At 42.5% G+C, this 18,175-nt stretch overlaps 1 protein-coding gene across 13 annotated transcripts in view; it reads right to left on the reverse strand.

Moving 5' to 3' along the window:
- The window catches only part of magi1b (membrane associated guanylate kinase, WW and PDZ domain containing 1b), a 115,430-nt gene that overhangs the window by 13,060 nt on the left and 84,195 nt on the right, over positions 1-18,175 (reverse strand). For 7 of the 13 annotated variants that reach the window (XM_058080229.2, XM_058080205.2, XM_058080221.2 and 4 more), the window contains exons 13-18: positions 11,018-11,049; positions 10,543-10,587; positions 6,408-6,654; positions 2,791-2,882; positions 2,500-2,692; positions 544-924 (exon numbers count right to left, since the gene is read on the reverse strand). In XM_058080229.2, coding sequence (XP_057936212.2) covers positions 544-924; positions 2,500-2,692; positions 2,791-2,882; positions 6,408-6,654; positions 10,543-10,587; positions 11,018-11,049 — 990 coding nt within the window. The remainder of the gene's footprint in view (positions 1-543; positions 925-2,499; positions 2,693-2,790; positions 2,883-6,407; positions 6,655-10,542; positions 10,588-11,017; positions 11,050-18,175) is intronic. The other 6 variants (XM_078794860.1, XM_058080249.2, XM_078794863.1 and 3 more) reach the window with 2 other exon arrangements.

Consider the following 18,175-nt stretch of genomic DNA (forward strand, 5'->3'; position numbering starts at 1 on the left):
TAAGAGCGAGAGAGAGCGAGAAAGATGAAGGAACGTTGCTTTGATCAGCGTTTGGACTGCACTGGCTGTACTGCGTAAATAGTACTTCCAGCTGTCAATCAAAACCAGAGGCCGCTAAAGAAAAGACTTCCACGTGTTCATTCATTCATTCATTTTCTACCGCTTATCCTCACGAGGGTCGCGGGGGTGCTGGAGCCTATCCCAGCTGTCTTGGGGCGAGAGGCGGGGTACACCCTGGACTAGTCGCCAGCCAATCACAGGGCACATATAGACAAACAACCATTCACACTCACATTCATACCTATGGACAATTTGGAGTCGCTAAATTAACCTAGCATGTGTTTGGAATGTGGGAGGAAACCGGAGTACCCGGAAAAAAACCCACGCATGCACGGGGAGAACATGCAAACTCCACACAGAGATGGCCGAGGGTGGAATTGAACCCTGGTCTCCTAGCTGTGAGGTCTGCGCGCTAACCACTAGACCGCCGTGCCAACTTCCACGTGTTCATATTTGATATTTCATCAACGATATTCGTCTTACCAAAGGTGGTGCCGGCTTCGGGTCGCGACACGGACGACACGATGACGAATCCGAAGCCCTCATTCTCCCCGCGGCGGATCTCCACGTCGTAGGGATGCAAGGCGGTGGCGGAGCTGCTGGAGGTTACGTTGGGAGGTTGGGAGGAAGTGGTGGTGGCGGCGGCTGCAGCGACTACAGCGTTAGCGCTGCCGCCCGCCCCTCCTCCTCCGCCCCCGCCGCTGCCGATACCAGAGGTGGAGCCGCTTCCGGAACTGACAGTATTCAGGGAATTCTGACTTCCCTGCGGGGTTCGTTTTCCTATCTCCTCCGTCAGGCTGGGTCCCTGGGTGCTGCTGTGGTGGGACGATGCGGGCGACGGGGGCACGTCTCCTTCTGCTTTTACTGTACGATAATAAAAAACGAAATGAGACTCAGCAAGGAGGACTAAACTGTAGACACAGAAGAGGCCATGTTGACAAGAGGATTAAGCCAAGAATGTGAGCTGCCACAAAAAAGGCATAAACTATAACTTTATACGTAACAACAAGTACATTGTAAAGACGCAACACACACACACCCCCGTTTTGAATTTAAAGTTCAAAGTCGGCTATCCGACAATCTTTCATCGAGACGTATGCGGACATTTCATTCCATATTTCATTTCCTGTACCGTTTTCGAAAGGCAGGCGCTTCATATTCTTGATGCTCGGAGACAAAAAGACGGCCGGCAGCAGCCGCTGTTGTGAGGTCAAAGGTTGACCAGACTCCATCATCTTATTTCTTTCTTTGTCATGTGCTAAAGAGCGGAGAGCATCGCACATGTGGGCTATTGTAAACAAAACTTAATGCTAGCTCACACCAAGTACAGAATAAAGTCATATAACAAATTAGCACATAAAGAGAAAAAAACATGCTTACATTATTTTACACATACTGTATCCATAATCAATTTACAAGCAAAAACGTCTAGGGCAGTGGTGGGGCAAACTATGGCTCGGGGGCCACATCCGGCCCGCCAAGTGTTTGAATACGGCCCGCTCGTTCTTTCTAAAGTATTTCATTTCAACTCAACATTTGCATGGTTTAAGTAGCTGCAATGTCGTTATTTGATGTGGTCTAAAAAAATAAAGAAAATAATAATACATAATAAAAAAAATATATAATAATAATAAATGTATTTTTATTATAAATTTATAATGCACTTTACATCAAATAAATGACCTCAAAGTGCACATAAAGCAGATTGCATGACACTTTTACAGATACAATAATTCCATGTGGACTTTTACGTGTAAAATATTGTATGTTGTTTACAAAGTGCTCCTGAAAAAAGGGACCCAACACATAATTTAAAAAAAATAAAATAATAATACATAATAAAATAATAATACAAAATAATAAATAATAATAATAAATGTATTTTTGTTCTAAATTTACAACTCACTTTACAAAGAGATCAAATAAATGATCTCAAAGTGCACATAAAGCAGATTGCATGCCACTTTTACAGATACAATAAAATATTGTGTCCCCCCCCCCCCTATCAATTTTGTTAAATCAATGCGGCCCGCCAATCAAAAAGTTTGCCCACCTCTGGTCTAAGGGCCTAGTTTGTGAATAAAACAATTAGCATCTAACAACTACAATTATGAGTGCACCTGAATGCCTCACGGTGCAAAGCAAACGGAGCACAAAGGAGACAGAGCATGAAGATGCGTGTGCATCATATGAACAAACATGAAGTTTCATGAATATTTTGTGAATTAATTCATCTTCTAGATGGGATTTATATGGATGTTCTCCACACAGAGATGGCCGAGGGTGGAATTGAACTCCAGTAAAGTGAATCAACCATTTAATTACTGTATGTTCAATATTTCAAGTTAGTTAAGAGTTTTTTTTGTTTTTGTCACATGCATTGATTTTGCACACAGAGCCCAAATATGAATGTCGTATTCCTCGTGCCTCGGTCCATACCTGTGTAGTTGGTCTTGCGTCGCACTGTGAGGTTAACATGACCCTGCTTGGCCGCCTGCTGCATCAGCTGCACCACCAGTTGGTGCGACTTGCCCACCACGGCCGTGCCATCCACGCATATGAGCTCATCGCCAGACCTCAGTCGGCCATCTTCGTCGGCGGCGCCGTACTTGACAATATGACCAATGTAGATCTAAAACATGGAAGTTCACAATTTTGTTTAAAAATGGCATTATTTTTTGGCAGAATTTGGAAGGAACCGGTGGAATTAAAAGTGGCATGGATACTCACCGGCTCTCCTTCCTCGTTTCCTCCAAGAATTCTGAAGCCAAACCCTGTATCCTTCCTCCAGAGGAAAATATCCTGCTCCTGGAAGTCTGGAACTGGAAGAATTGATAAATTATCATTAATAATCCATTTCCATAAATATATTCCTCTAGTTTGCCAACATCACTTAGTAGAATTCCAAACATAACTCAAGAGAGAAGGTTCCTTAACAAGTGCCAAAAATAACAATATTAGACTGAAAGAGCAACGGATTATGTATAATTCAGTAGAGAGCCTCAGTTAAGCTTGGAGTGTTATATGTGTGTGTGTGTGTGTGTGTGTGTGTGTGTGTGTGTGTTGCAAAGGTGCATGGTGTGCAGCAAAAGAAGCAGCGCAGCGCAGCGCACCCTCAGATATCAAACATAAAAATATCTAAACTAAACCACATAATTGTGAACCGTTACTCGTTCCAATCATAAAACCATTTAATTAATTCTTTAATGTGATTGAATTTGTTATTTTTTTTGGATCACAACAAACTGTGTAAGTTATTCCAAACTTTTGGAGCAGGAGCGTATGTATTTGAATGTATTCGTATAGTCACGGCTGTGCGCACCCCTCATAAAACCGGCAAGGGGGGTGATTTCCTTGCCAAGGTCACTGAAGCCGCTAAGAGGCAGTAGGAAGACAGAAAGCATCGGCACTCTGCTTCCAATCCTTCAGACGACAGCTAAAATCCCAGCGGGGTCCAGCTAGGGCTTTCAATCTATCACAATAAAAGCGTGGAGCAGAGGCAAAGAGTCAAAGGCTAAGTGTCACGATACGCACCCGGAATTATTGAGGGTCAACTTCGCACTTAGGCCCTGCTCTATAATTGATCCAAAGCTGGGATCAGATCATATTTTATGGTAACTGAGGAACATGTGCGACGTTGGTATATAATGGCAAAATGGAGATTTTGTATACCGTATTTTCCGGATTATAAGTCACACTTTTTTTCATAGGTTGGCTGTTCCTGTGACTTATACTCCAGAGCGACTTATAATTAAAAAAACTGTTTATGTTACATAAACACTGGACACCTTTTCTGTTCATGTTTATTTTTTGTGTAGCTGAATAAGCATTGTGTTAGCATATCTTACAGCTATTCAGCTTGTTCTTGATTCTTTTATTAATATTAGAACTTGCCTTCTAAGATGACGTAATGTTTTGGTTAAGTAGTTCATTCATTCATTCATTTTCTATCGCTTATCCTCATGAGGGTCACGGTGGGTGCTGGAGCCTATCCCAGCTGTCTTTGGGTAAGAGGCGGGGTACACCCTGGACTGGTGGCCAGCCAATCACAGGGCACATATAGACAAACAACCATTCACACTCATATTCATACCTATGGACAATTTGGAGTCGCTAATTAACCTAGCATGTTTTTTGAAATGTGGGAGGAAACCGGAGTACCCGGAAAAAAAAAACCCACGCATGCACGAGGAGAACATGCAAACTCCACACAGAGATGGCCGAGGGTGGGATTGAACCCTGGTTTCCTAGCTGTAAGGTCTGTGCGCTAACCACTCGATCACCGTGCAGCCCTGGTCAAGTAGTTGTAAAATAAATTACCCGCAAAAAATGCCACTTATGTATGTTATTTTTCTAATTATGCATTTTTGGCCTTGTGCGACTTATACTCTGGAGCAACTTATAGTCCAGAAAATACAGTATTTTGTTTTGGCGCCTGGTGTGCCAGAGAATATGTTCAGTATCATAAACTTATATTTAGCTAGTAATCATAGTAAAAAGACATTTGGTGACTGACGTGAAAGCCTGTGGCAGGACAGGCGGGCCCGTCTGTTGCGTTTATGACATGTACTGACCCACTTTTTGCTAATGCATCATGCCCAATTATGCAAATTCACCGCCTGTATGATTACGTCCCACCTCAGCCGACCACCATTGCCACAAATACATTGCAGTCCTGTCTAAAACACTACCAAGGACTCACCACTCTACAGGTCCATAGCGATAATTCAAGTAGTGATTAGGCTTTCATTGTATCTCTCATGTGCTACCTTTTGGAAATAATAATGATTACAGCGCCGATATCAGCCGTCCACAGCTGCCTGCCAAAAGGCATTTTGACAAAGTAACCCAGGCTCGGCCCCTTCTTTTCATATTCTTCTTCATCCCAAATAACGAAAGGCTTTGACGAAGTGATGCCTTCCAAAGCGATTACATGTTGGGGTTTCTTAGCCCTTGAAGAATGCTGATTTTTCTCCTCCAATTTTGGGGGGCGAACGGAGATCTAAGAGTTTTTTAATTAGAAGTTTCACTGTGCTTTGGTTAGACAAGAGGAGGGGGGGGGGGTGATATGCAATCCGCTGACATACATACACTACATTATTGAAACTAATTATATATCTATGCATCTGTAAAGTCAAGTCTGGTGTAAACGTGTGGGTCGACAATTGGATCACAACAGCATAGAGTCCAATATTTAATGTTAATATTTGGTAAAGGTAATGGTTTCATTTCTATTGAACATGCATCAGATTACAATTGAATGCATCCCATAATCAGTTCACAGTTCCACATGTCCAAAAGGAGTAGGAAGAAGCAAAGCTTATTAAATCCTACCCCTCCATCTGGTACTTTTACAATCAGTAACTGTTACATTTGTTCACTTCCTGCTTTCCATAATACAGTTGAAGTTTTTTTTTTGTTTTTTGTTTTTTAAATAATGCACCTAAATCCTACCCCTCCATCTGGTACTTTTACAATCAGTAACTGTTACATTTGTTCACTTCCTGCTTTCCATAATACAGTTTAAGGTTTTTTTGGTTTTTTTTTTAATAATGCAGTATTTTTTTAAATAATGCACCTAAATCCTACCCCTCCATCTGGTACTTTTTTTTTTACAATCAGTAACTGTTACATTTGCTCACTTCCTGCTTTCCATAATACAGTTAAGTTTTTTTGTTTTTTTTAATAATGATAATAATAATTTAATAATAATAATTTAATAATAATTATTATTAAAAAAAATAATTTTTAATAATGCACCTAAATCCTACCCCTCCATCTGGTACTTTTACAATCAGTAACTGTTACATTTGCTCACTTCCTGCTTTCCATAATACAGTTAAGTTTTTTTGTTTTTTTAAATAATGATAATAATAATTTAATAATAATAATTTAATAATAATTATTATTAAAAATAATAATTTTTAATAATGCACCTAAATCCTACCCCTCCATCTGGTACTTTTACAATCAGTAACTGTTACATTTGTTCACTTCCTGCTTTCCATAATACAGTTTAAGGGTTTTTTTTGTTGTTTTTTTTTTAAATAATGCAATATTTTTTTTAAATAATGCACCTCTTACGAGGTGATATATTTGAAGCAGGTTCTCTTCTACTCCCCAAAAGTTTAGACAAAATACAGAAAATGTGTTTGTCAAGCTAAAGTCGGACATCAGTATGCGGTCATCTGCCAACAAAAGCTGCCAGCAGGATTGATTAGAAAGTTACTCACATGCATAAGCATTAATCCGCATCCCAATGCCGCTTAAACCCACCACAGGCCTCCACCAAGCCTACAGACGCATGCAGCGCTCATCCAACCGCCACCAAAAAATATAATACTTACGCCTACTTTCATACATGCTCCTGGACTGGGCCCAGATCTTAAAGGGATCTGGTTTTCGCTGGATGGTCCCGTCGGCCGCGGAGTCTTGGGGTGGGAGGCCGGGCAGGGGCTGAGAAGGCGGCGGGGGAGCAGAGCTCTCGCTAAGGGGGGGTGCCAGGGACGGGTGCAAGGGTGAGTCCGTGTGGGCACTCCGGTGGCTGGAAACGCTGTGCTGGGAGCTGTTCTGACTGTCCTTCCTGGATAATTGCTGTTGGGGAAGCAGATCGATATCGTTTGGCGACAGGAAGACGGTACAATCGGTGCAACGTAGAACACAAAAGAGCAATGAAACGAGAACGTTTGCTGTCTACTCAACAACACGGAAGACAAGGGAAGTGGTTTGCGGGAGAATCAGCCAATCAAAGCACCATTTCTGATTAAGAGGACCTTTTAAGGACCAAAACGCCTGTCAAATGCCAACTATTGTCGAGCAGGTGGAGCACGGAGAATAGTCAAGCCGTTTCATTCAGGGAATTATTTCAGGAAGGTGAGAGGAAAATAGCAGTTTCTCATTATTAAAATCATTCAACTGTGGGTGGAAAAAACTGCCTCGGCTTTGTTTAATGCAGGAAATGTAATAAGAGAATCTTTCTATGCAGCTTATGGAGAAATAGTCACACTTGTGGGGTTTAAAATGAAGGCAGAATTTGAGTGGTGGAGCCAGAAATGTAAAAGTCACTATTAAATCGCCACTGGCCTCTCAATAACACGGTCACTTAAGCAACTGCTCAAGGATTTGAAGAGAGCTGTGCCCTGAGAAGGGGAAAGTGGATGCATGCAGTGCATCCCGGAGCTCAAGTACAAATAAATAACAAACATTAAAAAAAAAAATCTTTTAGGGTTGTATTATTATTCCTTACATTAAAACTTTCACATTGCGGGCCGACATACTTCAACAAGGAACTTTTTTGTGAGAGAAAGCCAAAAGACACGACATGAGAAGAAGATATTTTCAGACAGTGATAGCAAGTGACAGCAATTGCTTCTCACTTAGTGTGACCTCCCAGTGCTTTGGATGTAGAGGACAAAAACACACAGTGGAGGGATGGAGGGATGGAGGGATAAAGGGATGGAGGGATAGAGGCAGCCAGCCTCAATGCTCTCGTGTATCAAAGTATTTAGCCTGCAGTAATCGGTCATATCTTCAGGATCATTACTGTATGATTGCTCTGGAATACATGTTTATTTATCCATCCATCCATCCATCCATCCATTTCCTCACTAGGGTTGGGGGGTGTCTTGTTTGTATTTAAACAATACTATAGAACCTTCATTCATTCATTTTCTTGCAAGGGTGCTGGAGCCTACCCCAGCTGTCTTCGGTCGCCAGCCAATCACAGGGCACATATAGACAAACAACCATTCACACTCACATTCATACCTATGGACAATTTAGAGTCGCTAATTAACCTAGCATGTTTTTGGAATGTGGGAGGAAACCGGAGTACCTGGAGAAAACCCACGCATGCAAACTCTACACAGAGATGGTCAAGGATGGAATTGAACTCGGGTCTCCTAGCTGTGTGGCCTAGGCGCTAACCACTCAACCTTGATTCATTCATTCATTTTCTACCGCTTTTTCCTCACGAGGGTCGCGGGGGTGCTGGAGCCTATCCCAGCTGTCTTCAGGCAAGAAGCGGGGTACACCCTGGACTGGTGGCCAGCCAATCATAGGGCACATATAGACAAACAACCATTCACACTCACATTCATACCTATGGACAATTTGGAGTCGCTAATTAACCTAGCATGTTTTTGGAATGTGGGAGGAAACCGGAGTACCCGGAAAAAAAAACACGCATGCACGGGGAGAACATCCAAACTCCACACAGAGATGGCCAAAGGTGGAATTGAACTTGGGTCTCCTAGCTGTGAGGCCTGCGTCCTAACCACTTGTCCGCCACATCCATCCATCCATCCATCCATCCATCCATTTTCTACCGCTTATCCTCACGAGGGTCACGGGGGTGCTGGAGCCTATCCCAGCTGTCTTGGGGCGAGAGGCGGGGTACACTCTGGACTCTGGCCGAAGGTGAAATTGAACTCGGGGTCTCCTAGCTGTGAGGCATGCGCGCCAACCACTCAACCAATGTGCAGCCCACACTGGAACCAGGGTGTGCACGCTCGTATTGCAATTGCTCCTCCACAGTAACATTCAGTAGAGGTTGTGGACATATTGGGGACCTAAGCAGGATTTGGCCTGGAGGACCTCGGCTAGGTTAAAGACTAACTAGTCTTAGTTGGTTAGGGACCTCCTAGTAGCCGCCAGGCACTGAGAAGCCACTTCAATTGCGTAACATTTGATAAACTTTATAATAGAAAGTACTAGAAAGACCAGCAATAAGTTGCTTGATAAAAGAAGATATAGACCTGTTACATTTGCATCTTAGCGCTGAACTCCAGCATCAACCACAATTCCTCCGTCTCCACAAATCACACTCACACAATGGTGCATTTACAAAACATCGGAATTCAAAACATCAGCATGAACAAAGCAACCAGACAATCATTATATTCTTAGATTACTTCTGTTTATAAAAAAAATAACCGGTAACTTGACCTTCTTGGGGGAGTGGCAGAGGGTGCCATTGGGTGGGGGGGTTAGCAGCCCCCAAAATATAACAATTGGGGAAACACTAATGCAACATTTAACAGTAGTTAAGTATGATTAAAAAAAGTGAGCTTCACCTTTGACATTAAAGAACTGATTATTGGTTAACTTATTTTTACACTTGTATGACAGTTCTAATGTTATGTGCGACGTGATTCAAATTATTAACAAATTGAAGATTAGGTGTCAGGTGTGTTCCGTTCTTTGCTTTTGAAAAACAATATCAAACTGGGCTGAAAGCTTCAAATGCTGCGTCCAGGCTGACATGTTTTCCACAGTTAAGTAAAAAAATCCGAGGTGTCCTTGTTTGGCACTGAAAGCCAAAATGTTTTTCTTTATTTTTGGAAGGAAGGGATCATTTACGCTCCATCACACATAATGGCACCCTTGTTCACCAAAGTGGTTGCATTTTTTTTTTTGTCTTGTTTGTCTCACTTTGATGCACTCAAAATAACAAAATCCAATGTCCCTTATTCCTGATGGATTTCTTCTATTTGACTGTGGAATGATGGCCTTCCCCCTTGTACATCCACAACCACTTCATAACGGACAACTTCTGCCAATAATACATTAGCCATGTATACATGGACCCAAATATTCCAATTGCATTCGGTTTATTTGCTCAAACGGAAAGAATGTAACATTTGTATACACCTCATTCCGAAAGAAAAGTGCCAATCCGAATGAACATATAATCGGATTCACAGGAAAGTCGTCAGGGTGCGTTCTTCTATGTTGTGTTTTTCTTCTTCTGTTGTTTATTGGCGGTTGGCAAGCAGATTTCAGTGTGCATTACCGCCATCTGTGGAACAGAATCTAAACCCTTCTATACTTTATTCATTTATTTCATTAAAAATAAAAAAATATATATCTATATAAAACATGACCAGAGTTTAATTATAAATATTAGCAAGATTGAATTTGATCTTTTCCTGTTTAAATTTATCTCGGGTACGTTTTTTCAGCGCATGCTCAGATATGACGTAACACGCAGTTCGAGACGTTCTTCGGTTTAAAAAATGGAGGCGAGCAATCGGCACTGGACTGCTGCGGAAAGTTTGTTTTTGATCCAAATTAAATTTCAAGACTGGACCAATGAAAAACCGGCAATATGGAGTTATTCCACTCGGTGAAGTCGGTATCACGTGATGTTGATGTTTACGTTTTACTGCGCATGCCCCATTGATTATTGTGTTTGATTATAGCGGCGCATGTAGACAAGAGATTGGAATATTCCTTTCCATGTATACCATTGTTTTTGGAAAAGTCATTCGGAAAGATTCCATTGGGAAAGAGGAAAAATTCATGATTGCTGGTAGCACGAAAACAAATTGCTACTTGGTCCTCATTAGGCCAAAATGGATTGGCGGGATCGATGTATTAAAAGGTGTATAACATAGAAACACGAGGCAATCAACAATACAAAACCACCACCATCACCTCTACCCAACACCAACGCTAATCTCCCAAAATATCACGACATACCCTCCTAGAGTAATCTCTGTACGGAGGAGCCATCTCAAAATCATCCTAGAAAACAAAAATAGACAAAAACACGTCCAGTCAGACACAATCAACAGGGTCCCCGTCGTGAAGACGGCAAATATCACAGGATGAGGTCGCTCCTCGTGCCGCTATCATACATTCGCTCTCTCACACAGCAAAGCTTGCCACCAGGCGCTCTGCCATCATCACAGTGTTAGCAACCCAGCTCACGGTGCATCAAAGCCCCTCGTCCCAGCACCCCCAACAGAGAGGAGGAGGAGGAGGAGGGGTGGCGGGGCTGTGAAGCTACAGGGATTCCGCCCCCGCACAACATCCCATGTCTATAAACAGAGCCCTGACACCAGCACAAGTTACACCAGAAAGAAAAGACATAAAAACTATAAAAACTATCATATTATTGATATCAAAATGAAGAATAAAAGTGAAATTAAATGATGGGAGAAAATCAACTTACCAGTTTGGGGCTCTTCTTTGCAGGCGCCACCCCTGTTGAGGTCAGAAAAAAGATAATTAGCAATGTTGCAACATGTAATCCAGGCTTAAAAATGTTTTGGAGTTTCCATAAAAAAACTGCAAAACAATGTTAGATGAACACTCGGATAAGCTTTCTATCTCCTTCCCTCTCTACTTCCTTGCTTGACTGGCATTTAGAGGGGGTGTGTGGCGTAGAGAGAGGGGGGGTGTGCAGGCAGCGCAATCTATCTGCATCACTGCCGCGGCCAGCGTTTGGCTTTGACTGGTGCATCGCAAAAGCGGAGGGGGGCCAGCCCCGGGGGCTAACCCTGTACACTCGCTAGACCCCCGGACGACTGAGTTGCATGCATGCACGCACGTGTGTGTGTGTGTGTGTGTGTGAGTTTAAGAGAAGAGGACAGAATCCTGGAGAGCAACTAAGCTGGAGAAAGAAAGAGCGAGCGCAGGAGAGGCGCAGAGAAGAGCTCTGGATGTCCTGGCCGTAGCATTACCCATGGAGAAGGAATCCAAGATACTGAACATTAAATTATAGGCAACCGTCAGTTCCCCTCTTACTGAGACCATCTTCCTGCGCCCGCTGAGCGCCACACTCTGCTGTCGAAGGCTCCAGCATCTATAGGCAGTTGGCGCGTCTTCCTCGGCTCTCCCTTTCCAGCTGTCTTTTCCTTTTTTTTTTCTTTTTTTTTTTGCTCCCCGTTTCTCTCGCTCTCTCTCACTCACTCACTCGCCTCCTTGCACACGGTCCTGCCTCCCTCCTCTTCCCTCAGCATCATCAGCCTTTCGCTCTCTCTCTTTTTCGCTCTCTCGGTCTCCCTCCCGCCCTCACATTCTGGTAAACATCCGTGCAGCTGCACACACCCCAAAGACGCTTTCATACACGGCTCTTAAAATACAACAAAGAGCTCTTTTCGTAAATGATCAGTGACCAGAAATATCATTATCAAAGCCCACAAAGAAAAGTGACAGAAAACTAGAATGCTAACGCAAGCCTCCGTGGAGCGTATAAATGGGATCCTGGAACACCATCACTCTGATCTCTACGTTATCCCGGCTGTGCATTTGGAGGTAGTTATGGAAATGAGAACATGTAATAAAAAGAAGAAAAAAAACTAGTCAATTAGTGAGGTTCATATGTGGTATATATAGGAGTGTGTTTAATGTATAGCCTGACAGAGCTATAAAGAAATGGGCCGTAGAGTCCTTTAGAGGATTAAATCGCAAGCATTCTCACACACATGCACACGCAAGCAACGCCCCCCCCCCCACCCCCCTGCGATTTATCTCGGAGACATCTGGGTTCTGGAAATGTCTACGGCTTTTTTTTTTTTCTTCTCTTCTTTCCTCCCTTCCCATCATTCCACTTCTGGCTTTTGCTTAATCAATAAGAATTCCCTCATCATTGTGTTAGTGTTATACTATAGCGCTTGCCAAAATGGAATGTATATGTAGATACGCACCGGCCCTCCCTGTGAAGGAGCCAGGCTGGCCTTTGATTATGCCTCATCACTCCACAGTGAGTGATCTGCGGCAGCTGTCAATCAATACTCCTTATGTGCCCCGCCGCTTTCAGCGAACAACATATAAACTGATTCTGGTTGTTTTGATCCATTCATTCATCCCTCGTTTTTTCCGCTTATCCGAGGTCAGGTCACCAGGGCAACAGCCTAAGACGAGAAGATTCCACTTTCCGTGGCTGCTTCATCGTCCCTATGGACGGAGGCATTCCCACGCCAGTAAAGAAACAGTTTCTCCAACATGTCCTGGGTCTTCCCCAAGGCATTGTACCGTGCCCTGAACACCTCCTTAGGCAAGATGCCTGAGCCGCCTCATGTGGCTGGTCTCAATGTGACCTTGGGCTGCTTGTACCCTTTGGTTTAGCTCCATCTTCACTACGGCGAGACCCCGAGGTACTTAAACTCCACTTGGATCCCGAACCTGGAGTTGGCAGTCTGCCCTTTTTTGGGGCGAGAACCATGGACTCGGACTTGGAGGTGCTGATTCTCACCTCAGCCGCTTCACAACGAGCGACCGAAAGCAGAAAATCACAGCCCGATGAAAGCAACAGGGCCACATCATCTGCAAAAACCACTACAGGGGATCCCTTCAAAAGACCTGGCGGAGTCCAACCCTCACTGGAAATTAATCTGATTATTGCCAGCAATGCGGACCAGGCCGACACCGATCATACAGGGAAGCGAACTATACACAAATTAGTTACTCCAGTACTTTGTACTCCCCACAAGATCCTCGGGAAACACAATCAAATGCGAATTCCTTCAAGAACCCAAGTGTAGAGTCGGTCCACAGTTCCACGACCGGGGCGAAAATCAGTAAGACTTACCAGTCCCCCCCTTCCTTAAAAAAAATCTAGTCGCAAAGTGGTGGTTTTGATATTTTGATCATATTCAAATTTGCTTCCATTTCCGTGTTCTTCTGTTCCCAACAAGCGTTGTGCTTGTTGGCAGAAATATAAGGGAAAAAATAACCGTTCATAGAAAATAATTGGCAGCAGGCACACACACATGTCTCTGAACTATGTGTGTACTATATACACGTGTGTGTGTATGTGTGTGTGTTACTGTTAAATGACGAGCCGGATTGTGTTTGAAGCATCAACATCAAACGATACTGATGATGTTTAAGCCAACCCCCCAGCTCTAATGACATACAAAGAAGGGAGGAAAGAGCAGATGGGCAATCAGCGCCCGAACAGGTCTCCGCTAAACACGTATACTGAAAAAAAGAGCTGTATTTCTTACAAGTTATAAACCAAATGATCTATTACGTGCTAATGCACTAAGCAAGTAGTGCAGCTTGATACAAAAATCAAGGTAAATCCAATAAGAAGAACATAAGACGACCTGGCTGTTATGCCCCTTTGCTTATGTACATGCAGCTTGTGTGTTTTGGTGGAAGTTGGGTTTAATCCAATGCCTCCTTAACTCTCAGTGGAATACAGAATAATATTTTTTTTTCATTATTTTATTTTTTTTCAATGCACCATTAAGAGTGAAAAATGGACTATTCAAAATACAGCACCTACAGGCACCACATCATCTAAGATTTCATTTTTATGATTAATGACAGATATTGAATCATAAAGAATTTCGCTGAACCTGAATCATAAAGCAGCAAAAGGTGGGGGTACACAGCTTTGACAGCTTATTTCATTATCTGAGGAAAAAAAGATGTATGAACACTGACAACAACAGTTGTCAAAAACTGTAAAAAAAAATTCCAACCAGGTGTGAGAATATTTCAGTCAAGGTGTTTCACCGTTTTGTTGACTTAACTAAAAGCCATTATTAATAAGCCGATTATGATGTCAGCCCACAGTGTCTGGTCTTGCCCATATTGGTTAAAAATCTGGCTTAAAGCAATGGCCTCCAACAGCAAGGTCCATCTGTCACCATAGCGATGAGTGCCTGGTTACCGCCGGGGAAGTGAAAGAAGGTCTCCCGGCAACAGTTGTTGTGGTGGGTTATTCACAACTGTACAGTAAGGGAGTGAAAGGCTGAAAAGCCTGAACGTAACAACTGCTGGCTGCTGCACATCCTAATTTAGCTTCCTGGGCGTTGTTGCATGCATAAGCACTGAGAAATTAATAGCTAAAATATGCACAAAATAGTTCACGGAACAGTCTACTTGCATTTTTATTTGGAAAAAACTTCGAAAATAGTTAGCGGTATTGCGGGCGGGGGGTTATTTTTATTTTTTTTAAAGGGTGAAATCCCCTCCTCCCACACGTTGCTTCAGCCGGGAGACCCTGGTGGAGATTAACAGTAGCGTATCGTCATGGAAACTAAAGATTTACGATTCACCCAGTAGCTGCGGAGATGTGAAGACAGAGAGAGAGAGCGAGAGAGCGAGAGAGAGAGAGGTTGGCCTGAAAACGACTCACCTTGCCCCCCCTGTGCAATAAGCAGTGATTCACCAACTCAAGCCTCCAGCATCCAAAAATGAGCAGAGGTGAATTGCGAGCGTGGAGTGGGCAGGCGGCTCCCCCACTGCTACTTTTTTAGAACCGCAACGCTATTGGTTATGGTGCCATTGGAAGGGTGCAGTCAGCAGAATTTTTAATGCAAAGTGGGCAAGAACAACGCTTCCTGCTCCATACAGCCAATTGATTTCCTGTTTCGGTCTACACCGGGACTCATCATCAACATTTATCTCTTCTAAGTGGATGTTGCATTACACACAGGTCTTGTGAATAGGCATGCCCGTAAATGTACGTTTGTTTATGATGGTTCTAGTCCGTTCACATCGTTTTTTTTTTTTACCAGTGAACATGATCATCTACGGCAGGGGTCTCAAACTCAATTTACTTGGGGGCCACTGGAGCTCGGGTCTGAGTGAGACAAAAAAAAACAACCCAAAAAACGCATTTATTAAAAACAAAAAAATAAAAAAAAAACTTTCTACAAGAAAAGCGCTGATAAAACATTCCACTGTTCTCAAATATCTTACTTTTTTCTACACAAAATAAGATAAAAAAATAAACAAATCAAGAATAAAGAAAATCAATCAATCAGTAATAAATAAATAAATATAATAATAATAATAAAACGGCAAATAATAAAAACTTAAGAAACCACATATAGTAGGTGGGTAGACAAATTATTTTTTTTCAGATTAAAATGAACAAAGCATTATTAGAGCCCTGTAGACATGACAAAACACGACTATAGTCACATTTATACTCTTTTTATTTACAACATATTGCGCAACTGCAGGGTCTTGAGACACATGCTAACTCGCAAACTAGAGAGCTAGCGACCTAAACGGTAGCCTTCAAATTATTTCCTTTAAACTTAAATAGCCAAAAACTTACCACTTCCACACGGCTAGGGAGGATAACTATTAACAGTTATTTAACCTTTAACATGAACATTAATCAAACGTAATAATTTTTTCTGGGTACATGATACCATACAGCATCCATATCAAACTTGCGCGGGCCGCACTAACATTAAACTTTCATATCAAGGCGGGGGCCTCAAACTAGTGTCTTGCGGGCCACATTTGGCCCGCGGGCCGCGTGTTTGAGACCCATAATCTACGGAGTACTTTCTCCGTCATGCTGTATTGGCCTTTCCAAATAAGATCTACACAGACAACGCTCTCCTTAAGGCGCACATGCAGGAAAGACAAAGAAAATACACATTTCTTTAGTCCAGGGTGCAATCAATCTCTTTTAAACTGCACTTAAGGGTAAAGAGAAGTAAACACACATAAGCGTGAGGAAATGCGCCCGGCTGGTGCGATATTATAAAGGGTACCCCGGAGCACTATACATATAATCCACAAGTCTTTCACTTGTTTTCCAGTAATTAACTCATCAGTTACTCTAAGTTAAAACAACCACTTTGAATACTTCTGCCTTGTGTTAGTTTCCTTACACGAGTCCCTCCGCATGACATATGACCGCAGGCAGCAGCTAAGGCCATGCGCAAATGACTTTACATTCATTTCAGTAGCAATACTCCGCGTAGAAAAGCCGGAACAACTGGGCTTCCTGTTGATGACAAATAGCGTGAGCTGCAAGGATACTGAGAGGCCATATTTCAAGAACACGCAAACTAGGTTTTGCTGACAAAGGGCTATTCAGCAGATGCATGCAGCCCTAATAGACTTGGTAGCATTTACGTATATCTATGAAACATGGAATGGGAAGAAAGTCGCATTTCGTTCAATCGAGCCGCCACAAGGCAAAATATATTACGTCAGTGCATCAACGGGGATGAGGGAATAGCACAGTAGAGTAGTATATGTAGTATATATCAATGAGTGTCTTCAGATACTACATTGCAAAGTGAAAAAAGGTCAGTCTCTTGTATAACTACAAAATGATTACCAGCGGCTGGTTAACCAAAAAATTTTAAGACAAAAAATAAGCAGCAACGCTGGCTGGCTGGGACACCATTGCACAGAGCGATGCTGTGGTCCACTCTAATTAGCTTCTATCTTCATATGAGCGAACGGGTGTGAATGTACATAACAGCAGGGGGTGATAGAAACAGAGAAGCAGGGTAGGGGTGGAGAAGCGATTACCACCAATTAGGACTATCTACAGCTCATAGTCTCCATAAACTGGATGTCTGATTGCTCACATTTGCAATCCACTCTATAGGTATGCGTTTGTGTTTGCCTGTGCATATAGTTGTACTGTATGTACAGTACATATGTGAAGAAGATATCTTTGATGATGGAAGGAAAGTGGGGGAGACGATGTATGTATTTAATAAGCAACGCACCCCAATTAGACGCCAGTGTGCCTTGTTCCTGGTAAAGAAAGCTGGACTTAAAAAAATGTAAAGTGTAAGTGTAATTAAAGTACTGTGTATTGAAGGGATCCCTGTAATATCTTCACATAACTGCTATTATTTGTGTGTATACTCTATATGCAGAAAATACATCTCAGCCCATTCGTACCTGTGGGTTATATGTATTTGTGGTATTTAATGGGTAGCATTATCGTCATTCATTCATTCATTTTCTACCGCTTTTTCCTCATGAGGGTGCTGGAGCCTATCCCAGCTGTCTTCGGGCGAGAGGCGCGGTACACCCTGGACTGGTCGCCAGCCAATCACAGGGCACATATAGACAAACAACCATTCACACTCACATTCATACCTATGGACAATTTGGAGTCGCTAATTAACCTAGCATGTTTTTTGGAATGTGGGAGGAAACCGCAGTACCCGGAAAAAACCCACGCATGCACGTGGAGAACATGCAAACTACACACAGAGATGGCCGAGGGTGGAATTGAACCCTGGTCTCCTAGCTGTGAGGTCTGCGCGCTAATCACTCATCCGCCGTGCCGCCCCGGTAGCATTATCTTGTTCATTAAAATAATTGTAATCGACTATAAAAAATAAAATACTAATACAAATGTCATATAAAAATGCCAAACAATTTCTTGGAGTTTTTTCTTGTGTCATTTCCATCTATAAAGACACCCATTTTCCCTTCTTAAATCAAATACTTTGGATTGAATTTGGTCAAGCTATTGAGCGTTATGTATAGTTGGTTGTCTGCAAAAGCTTCATACAAAAGCACAAGCGCATCATTTGAACATGAAAAAAAATGTTGGAATGATTCCTAACAATCATTAAATCTTCTTTTTTTTGCAAAC

Source organism: Doryrhamphus excisus, linkage group LG11 (assembly GCF_037039965.1).
Source record: "Doryrhamphus excisus strain RoL-2023G ecotype Guam linkage group LG11, RoL_Dexc_Guam_v1.1, whole genome shotgun sequence".
Classification (NCBI taxonomy): Eukaryota; Metazoa; Chordata; class Actinopteri; order Syngnathiformes; family Syngnathidae; genus Doryrhamphus; species Doryrhamphus excisus.